Here is a 9,700-nt window from a genome sequence, read left to right as displayed (position 1 = left end):
AATTAATTGATCAGACATGTTAAATGGAAATAATGAAAACAAGTATTGATGCCTTGTTAATGCCTGAAAGATTGTAGTCCAATCTAGAAAACCTGAGAAGCTGAATAAACTACTATATAAGCTCTCTCTCTTAATATTGTGTTAACAGTCCACCCCCATGAATAAACAAAATTAGAGCTTAAGTACAGACTACAMAGGGGAATCAAAATATTACCAGCATTGAGGTGGCGRTCTCTCTGGAAGGACCATCAACACGAAGCAACGTGCTCCTATCACTGTAAAATTGGTGAACGAAATCAGGCTGYGTCTGAAGCACCTGATAATAATGCCCAACGAAGTACGTCCCAACCTAAAAACACCAAAACCCTAATAAACAACTGCATTTACATAYACATACCGATACACAGAGGTGGYCAYCGAAAACCCGTCAATCCAAAACAACAACAACAAAGAAGTTGCCTAAAGGAAAAAGAGAAATAKATTACCTCCTCTAGATTWTGGATTGACACTAATGGATTGAAAAACATGTCAAATATATATGCATCTCTAAATCCTATTGGAGTCAATATCATCTCAATCGATATCATCTCAAAATATTTAGGGATGAAATCAAATCTGTATTCTTCAAAATATGTTGGCGATGAAATCGAATTGGGTTTAGGGATATGATAGAGTTTTGATTTGAATAGGATGAAATCGTTTAGGGAGGGCGATGAAATTGTTTAGGGTTTATGAAATTGAATTGGGTTAGAGATGAAATCGAATCTGTATTCTTCAAAATCCGTTAGCGATGAAATCGTTTAGGGAGCGCGATGAAATCAAATTAGGTTTAGGGATAAGATAGAGTTTTGATTTGAACAGGTTTAGGGATGGCTTTAATAAGTTGTACCATTAGCAATAGAGGTTGTCTTTAAGTAATTTGACATTAATTGGTAGTACTATATGCTTAAAAGGTTGTCTATAAGAGTTTTAGCCAAATGCATTATAAGATAGTGTATATATATGTATATATATATATATATGTTCATATGGTTCTTATATTAACAAAAATAATTGAATTTTTTGATTTTGTAACTCTCAATTAATGATATGGGAGTTACATAAAAAAGAAAATTACCTAAATACCCTTTTCCCCTTTGTTCGCATATGTTTTTTGAAATTGTAAATTTAAAAAATTAATTTTTTATCATGATTAATCACAACCGTTTATTGTAARAATCAATGGCCAAGATTGGTTAACAAAGTTAACACAATAATCTYCGACCACCCCCCACCACTTGCAGCTTCCTCCAGCCACCCTATCCCCGTCTGCGACTTACTCTGACGAGATCCACGATCCATCTAAGGACAAGACCCACTACACCAATTTTTTTTGAATACAAAATCCTGGGGCATCATGGATCTGGTTCTCTTTTCCTAGTTTTGTTGTTAATCATCTTCAAGATAGAAAACCCACCAACTGACGACTACAAATCAGAGATTTAGTTCTCTCATGGTGGGCCTTGTCGATCTGGTTCTCCTTCCCTAGTTTCAAGGGACATGTTCATCAAGCATGGTGAAGGGAGAGTTTGGMAAGAGTTTCGTCGGAGTTTTGCCTGAATGGAGAACGTGGTTTGTGTGTGTGTATGTGTGCGTGTGTGTGTAATATTACATTCTTGGTTCCTGTAATATATAGATGTAAAATAAAAAATAAATAAAAAGACTAAAATACCCTCAAGTTTAACCGGGTTAACAAAATTATATTGATTTTGTTAGAGGGAGGGACTYAATAGGTGCGCAAATGCGTACCAGAGGTACCATYCTTGTATTTGTTTTGATTTTGGGACCACTATGGGTAGAAAGTGTAAACCACATAGACCAAATCCATAATTTACTCTAAAAATTAATAGTAGACAAAGTATTGGAACCCAAAATGAGGCTCTGTAATCAACTCCATTAATGTAGGGTTTATAGAGCGAGGTTCTTAATTATATGATAAGTTGATAATAATGTGATAATAATAATGTGATAAGAAAACAAAATACAAAAAGTGGGTTATTAATTATGATTAAGTCCCCGAGATGTTGTTATATCATTCAAAATGTGTGGTCCATTTGCCTGCTTCCAAGAGTGAACTCAAGATTAAGCAATTTTTCTGAAGCTAGAGATGACGGATTACTTCTTAACTTCATCTTTTTCGACAAGTATTGTAGGGTTACCATCTCAACCTCATYGGCCTGCAAATTACCCAACATGAATTAATTAATTCCTTCATAATTTTAATTATTTAATAATTTTATATATTAGTTGAGTTAATACAATCTATTTCTAGCTGTTTTTCACGTCAGTCGAACCTTAGTACTATCATTCATAATTGGAGATGGACAATGATGACTTGATGTATTTTCTCTCATCGGATAATATGAATCATTTGTCTCCAACGATGATGTCGAGGATCTCCTGCAACTAGCTCCAAGATATATAGCAAATACATCAAACCGTAATGTTGAATTATAGTAAATCAACGAAGGAACACGTTCAAAATAAAAAGATTAAATACAAGGRAAGTTCGGTTAAGGAGAAGTTCATATGTGAATCGGTTAAAAAATCGATTTTTCTATTTGAAGATGACTATRTGAACTGATGTTATAGATTATTCATATAGAGGAAAGTTCCGTTAGTAACCCAAAATTTTGTTATTGATTAGGAGCCTGCGAACCATACACAATGTGCTACGTGTACCTCATCACAATAAACATTAATCATCAAAKAACATATTCATAATGAATATATATGTGTTATTATTATTTTCACCTTCTCATCATATTTACTTTCTTATTTAGACCACCCACGATTATGCAACCAAAACGAATCTATATACATTTRTATCATATAAAAATGGATACTTGCATCCGTCTTTGTCAATGTCTTTTACATAGCCGTCCTTRTGGTTTCTTGCATCCCGTCTAAAAATTTAAGCCAACAAAGATCACCCGATGTCTTTTATATATAGGGTTATTTAAGTAAGAACTCASTAATTTATAATAACTATAAGATTTAATTTYAATCACAAATTAAAGAATAAGTTAGAAAGTTAATAATTTTGGTAATATTGACTTAAAATTTTAATTAAAGGACATTTTAGTGAAAGACAACCTTATTCCAGCGAACACYAWGTGAACACTATACATTATGATACCCTCTATAACATAATGAAAGACAATGAAAAATTGTAGGTGGATGGAGCATATGAACACAAAATATACACTGTGATACCCAAAAAACATCAAAACTGTTAAACAAGATACATAAAAATGATAYTMACTGTGATATCCAAAATACATAAAAGATGCAYACTGTGATACATTTTGTAAAGCAACGAGAATAACAAAATACGTACAAAATGTACACTATAATACCCTTTGTAAAACAACRAAAATAACCAAAAACATATAACATGCACACTATGATACCCTTTGTAATATAACAAAATTAATGAAAAACATGCAATATTTTGATGATYGATGGATGCATCATGGTTTTTTTTTAGGTAGGGGTGTGTTTGGGTTATGGAAGTCATATATTAATAACTAATATTAGGTAAAATTAGTTAAATATTTCCTTTTAAAAAATAATTAAATATTTTGATGAGTTGTAAGACACAAAATTATTAAATTACCCTCTTCAGTTTATTTAAAAAATATACTAAATGATCTCAAATAAGTGATTCATATTATATCTCACGGTCATTACAAATTATGAAATTATCATTTGATTGTACTCATATATATATATATATATATATAGAGAGAGAGAGAGAGAGAGAGAGAGGCACGTTCAAACCATGCAATTCTTAGAAACCGTGTAAACTAATTTCGACCAATAAAAAAATTCTTTTTTTTTTAAATTAAATTTAATCATTAAAGGTATATTTGTCATTTGCGTTGTTTCCTATTAAATATGATAGTTATTAATAAATATTAATTAAGGTAACATAATAAAGGAAATTTTATAAATGGTAACATTTAAATATTTAATTAAATTAAATCATTAAAGGTATATTTGTTATTTGTTTTGTTTCCTATTAAATATGATAGTTATTAATAAATATTAATTAAAGTAACATAATAAAGGAAATTTNATATAGAGAGAGAGAGAGAGAGAGAGAGAGGGCACGTTCAAATGAAAACCATGCAATTCTTAGAAACCATGTAAACTAATTTCGACCAATAGAAAAATTCTTTTTTTTTTAAATTAAATTTAATCATTAAAGGTATATTTGTTATTTGTTTTGTTTCCTATTAAATATGATAGTTATTAATAAATATTAATTAAAGTAACATAATAAAGGAAATTTTATAAATGGTAACATTTAAATATTTAATTAAATTATAAGATTAGAAATTGAATTTTGGTATACTGTGTCTAAGTTTATTATTGCTAATATTCTTGAAAATCGTAATTTATTAGGCTAAAAAATCCATGAAATCAGTAATAGAAGGAAAAAATTATTCATGAAACCGGTTTCATGCATGTTGAAATGGGTGCATTGAGTAAGTGAAAATAATTATGAAATGAGTGCATGAATAAATCGGTGCATGATGAAATGRGTGGATAATGACATGGATGCATGATGATATGGGTTCATCAAGAAAGTGAAACCGTTTCAGATTGTTAGGAAAAGTCTACGTAATCAGCCGAAAGTGATGCAATTTCATTATCTAATTGATGAAATTGTTTCATTTTGTTAAGAACATGTTGTGTTATAAGCAAATAGTGAAACCATTTCATAATTGTTAAAAACATGTTGTGTAATAAGCAAACGATTAAACCATTTCATAATTGCATAACGATAGTGAAACCATTTCATAATTGTTAAGAACATGTTGTGTAATAAGAAAACAGTGAAACCATTTCATAATTAGATTGAAATGGATCCATCTACCGAAAACATGAAAATGAGAAATGTCTCATCTAATAGGCAAACAGTGAAACAATTTCATAATAAGGTTGAAACGGATCCATCTTCTGAGAAAATGAAAATGACAGATGACTCCTCTAGAAAGACGTTTACTGTGTATCGTAAAAAATATGGTGAAATCATTTCATTAATTAAATGTAATAATTAAAAATATTGTTTCCTTATTCAAAATGAGGTTGATTAAGAAAACTAATGATTATACCCGATTTATTGATATAGACGGTTTACAATTTTGCCCTTTTTCCAATTAAAAAATATTTTTTTTCTATTTTTTTTTATTTTTAACTTCCTAATATAAACTAAACTAATCTTGACCATTGATAAAAAAAAAATGGATGAATGAGATTGGTTCATATGGTTTACACAAATGAGGACGATTTTCATTTGACCGCTCATCTTTCTCTCTCTCTCTCTCTCTCTCTCTCTCTATATATATATATATATATATATATATATATATAGGGGCCTAATCAAATGAGAACTGTTTTGTTTGTGGTAACCGTGAGATCTAATCTCAACCACAAATCAAAGGTTAATTTAGAAAATTAATAATTTTGTTAATTTTAACTTAAAATGTTAATTAAGGGCATTTTAGAGATTTTATAAATATCCTTTCTCATCTCTCCTCTTTCCTCTCTCCGGCGAACCTTATTTCGATGAACCTTATGTGAACACAAAATACACAGTGTGATACCTACAAACGATATTCACTGTGATACCCAGATATACATACAAGATGCACAATGTGATACATTTTGTAAAGCAATGAAAATAACGAAAATGTGAACTATGATACATTTCATAAAACAAAGAAAATACATTGTGATACACGTTAAACATTGTGAAAGTTTTCATTATGATACACTTTGATTCAAAAACGTTTTTAAAATATGATGTATATTRGGTAATTAATATACTATGTAATTAATTTTAATTACATATTTTCTTTAAAAAATATAATTAAATATTTGGATTAGTTGTCAAAAATAGAATTACTATATTACCCTTTTAGCTTATTTAAGAAATATTCTTAAATATCTCAAACGAGTGATTCATATTAGATCTCATGGTTACAACAAACTAATCAGCTCTCTCTTGAATGAGCTTATATATATATATATAAACACACACACACACACACACACACATATATATATATATATATAGAGAGAGAGAGAGAGAGAGAGATGAACGATCAAATGCAAACCATCCCGTTTTGTGCAAACCCTACAAACCAATCTCATATATTCATTTTCTTGATCAATGATCATGATTAAAATGTGTTATATTATGAAAGTAAAAATAAAATAAAATAAAAKGTTTAATATTTAATCAAGAAAAGACAAAATTGGCAAACCATTTTTAACTTCCAGCCATATTGTTCGTTCATTTTGGAAAATGTATCTCATTTTAAAAAATAATATGATTTCATTAATGAAATTGGTTTCATCAATAAAAACATTTTGGAAACTATATCTCATTTTTTTCATTAGTGAAATTGGTTTTATTGTTCGTCTGCATAATGAAATTTTAGCCAGATATGGTTCAGTCAATGGAACATTTTCCAAAAATCTGAATAACATGTTTTCGTTAATGAAATTTGTTTCATCATTGAGTGTCACTGTAATAAAATAGGTTTTATAGAACGCCATATTATGTCTGAGTGTTCTACTATATAAATWACTAAATAGGACTTCAATTTATATGACTAAAAAATTGTGTGTTATATATAAAATGTATTAWAATAAGTTGATATGATGCTTTTGGATGTGCTAAAAAGGTTTTTAGTACGATTTTAAAATAAATCATACTATTAAATTTTTTATATGATATTATTTAAAGAACATCTTTMGAAAATAAGTGTGCCCTAAAAATATGTGCTCATATATTACATTTTGCAGCTGTAACCTTTAAAAAACTTATAGAAGAATTTAATTCAAAAAACGTWGTATAAAACTTAAACCGCTCAAAATAAGYATTAARGGGCTGTTTGGCARTTGCTGAATRATTTRATGCAGAATGATTAAGAGGCTYTCATGATATAKTGCAAAATGAAATATAATTGTTTGGTAATTGTGTACAATGAAMTTAAGRYTCTTAATGGTTAAGAGAGATYCATGATACAAAATCATTCAGAKGGTTTTAGAACCATTAAGAGGTAGACTTTTTTTGCCAAACATGATTCACCTCTTAACGGTTCAGATTTTACCTCTTAATRRAACTATTAAGAGGTAAACAAACAACCCCACATCCTATTGTTTGGTCGTATCTGTTTGGTAAGTGATATTAAACAAGTTATTGTATGACATTTAGAAATCATAATTATCCTWTATTATATATTATATAGTAGTGTATGTAGAGATGAACACCCCAAAGGTCACCTTCTAATTTCCTCTTGGCTTTCAGCTTAACTTCAGTTCTTCTATATTCACATTATTATCACTCGCTATCTACATGATTCCATTAAGTTATATATTCTCTTGCACAATGTAATGATAGCAAGAGATTCATGTATARAAAACTGCAAAAAGGAACAAAAAACAGACCTTTGGGATTGTAGTGCAGTTGATGGTGATACTGATATGTCTCCCCTAACTTCAAGAAATGTCAATGGAGTCTTTGAATTTATTACTTGCATCTGATCTGCCAGCAATCCAGCTGCTGCAATTAAGACATGAACTCTGAATTCATACACAATTATGCATATATGTACACCACAGCATTAATTATATTTGGTTTTTATCAAGGACTGTAGAAATTATGATGCAAAGAAAGATCCAAATCCAGTACCTGCTACTTTGTCAGTGCCCTTCACTGTTCTGTACATCTGAAAGAATATATATCCCACAAAGAAAGAAAGAAAGAAAGAAAGAGATGTGAGTAATTGTTGAAAGAAATTAAGTCCACACTTGCTGTAAGATTATACACTTTTTTCTAGATGCCCTTTTGTCCTAACCCTTTGTACTCCATTCCCCACTTCCCCACCCACACCAAGTTTACCTCTGCATGTGTTTGTTTCTCTCACCATTTCTCTTATTCATGTGCAAGGGGAAAAGATGAGACTGATTGTGTGACCTTCCATGGATCTTTTTAATTACTTTTATGCTATCACATTCACTTATATATATATATATATATATAGAGAGAGAGAGAGAGAGAGAGAGAGAGAGAGAATAGACAGGCATTAACTGAAAAGAGGTGGGATTATTTGGAATACAGTGATAGGAACCTGCAAATGACTTTTCACATGGGCTAGAGTTAGATCTTTGACATTCATCAACTCCTGCACTGATTTTGGTGTTGCTCCTGCGACATCGACATCTTAACAAGTTAAACCTTGAACAAGACTCACTGTAATTGTTAACCAAGTAAAGTCTATTGATGTTATATAGAACGATTCAGACAAGTTTTTAAAAATGAGGAGAAAAAACAACACTTTTTTGAATCTATAACCTACTTTCATGGCCACCGAGGAGCTGAACGGCATGGATGAAATGGGCGTGAAGAGTGGAGGTCCATCTCATGCGAGGGGCTCTAGTGCTCCTTCTTGCAAAGTTAACCATCCTGGAYCTTCTCCTAAAATCATGGCCGTAGATTCGAGGTAGATGATAGCGATGATGTTGTGGTTGCGAAGGTACTGTATTTATATTGAGATGACGATGATGATTCAATGCCCCTATCTCAAGCCCCAAGCTCAGCTGAGGCTGATCAAACTGGTGACAGATGTGATCTGCTGCTGCCCACGACTTCTGGTGGTGGTGGAATTTGTTTTCTTGGCTTAGATCGCTGCCGGTGCTTGAGCTGGATCGTGGCCTCTTGGTGATACAACCAGTTACTGATGCAGCTGGAGGACTAATCTGTAAGGAAAGATCTGGGAAACATGTAGCAGCTCCACTAGTCATTAATGGAGGCGATTTTGAGCTCAGAAACATTTGGATGTGATGGAGAGTGACTTTTAGTGAAAAGGGCTGTAGGTGTTATTATATATATATATATATATATATACATATATATATCTCATGAATTACTCATGTTTTGCTAAATACACTTTTGTGTGTAGTAATTTTCTTCTCACACATCAACATTGGAATTTATTTTTTATATTTTCAATACATAATTTTACCTGATTTTGAGATAATAAAGCAAGGGATACATATGAAAATCCCTAATATCAAATGTTTRCATGGTATTAGAGAGAGAATGTAGGGTAGGACAGGTTTTGGCAGAGGAGGAAGAAAGCTAGGGTTTCCCTTTTTCTTGGTTATGGGGTGGGATATATGGAACAAGTAGTAGATGAAATTAAGAGTAGAACCACTTAAAAGGATGGTGATAGCACGTATATATGCTCTATTTCATTCACATGTATTTATTTCATCATATGAAAATTTTTTATGTGTATTTTTCGTTTCATTGGTTAAATCAGAAAAAGTTTTACATGCATAAAAGGGAATTTGTAGCATCAAGTTTTGTAACTATAAGACCGTCCCTAAACATATATGATTATTCAKTATAATATTTTCAAATAATGATTTTTAGCTAGGATTTTTTTTTCGTACGTAACAATTTGAACGCTATCAAATTAGAGATTTAGATTCTCATTGATATATCTAATATCCTCAATCGAGCTCGTTTRAACTTAATTAATGATACATAGAGTTTGTGGTCGAATATTGCTTTCGTGTTTTTTTTAGATTACGGTTGATTACGCGATCAGAGTTTGGCCGATGGGGGATGGTGGTG

At 30.8% G+C, this 9,700-nt stretch overlaps 1 protein-coding gene across 3 annotated transcripts; it reads right to left on the bottom strand.

Moving 5' to 3' along the window:
• Nucleotides 1-1,902: 1,902 nt before the first annotated feature.
• Nucleotides 1,903-8,883, bottom strand: LOC112502119 (probable transcription factor KAN4). Of its 3 annotated transcripts, none has more exons than XM_025105948.1 (6): nt 8,418-8,883; nt 8,190-8,266; nt 7,751-7,787; nt 7,507-7,621; nt 2,334-2,445; nt 1,903-2,216 (listed from the first exon to the last, which is right to left on the bottom strand). In XM_025105948.1, the coding sequence occupies exons 1-6, from the start codon at nt 8,860-8,862 to the stop codon at nt 2,076-2,078; spliced, it is 927 nt and encodes a 308-aa protein (XP_024961716.1). In that variant the 5' UTR covers nt 8,863-8,883; the 3' UTR covers nt 1,903-2,075. The 3 variants fall into 3 exon arrangements, with proteins under 3 accessions (XP_024961716.1, XP_024961719.1, XP_024961717.1); XM_025105951.1 differs by having other exon boundaries at nt 2,334-2,439; XM_025105949.1 differs by having other exon boundaries at nt 7,507-7,618.
• Between the last annotated feature and the right edge of the window lie 817 nt (nt 8,884-9,700).

Source organism: Cynara cardunculus, unplaced genomic scaffold (assembly GCF_001531365.2).
Source record: "Cynara cardunculus var. scolymus isolate 2C unplaced genomic scaffold, CcrdV1 Un_Scaffold_926, whole genome shotgun sequence".
NCBI classification, from domain to species: Eukaryota; Viridiplantae; Streptophyta; class Magnoliopsida; order Asterales; family Asteraceae; genus Cynara; species Cynara cardunculus.
Note: the sequence above shows the minus strand (reverse complement) of the source record. Positions and strands in the feature narration are given on the sequence as shown.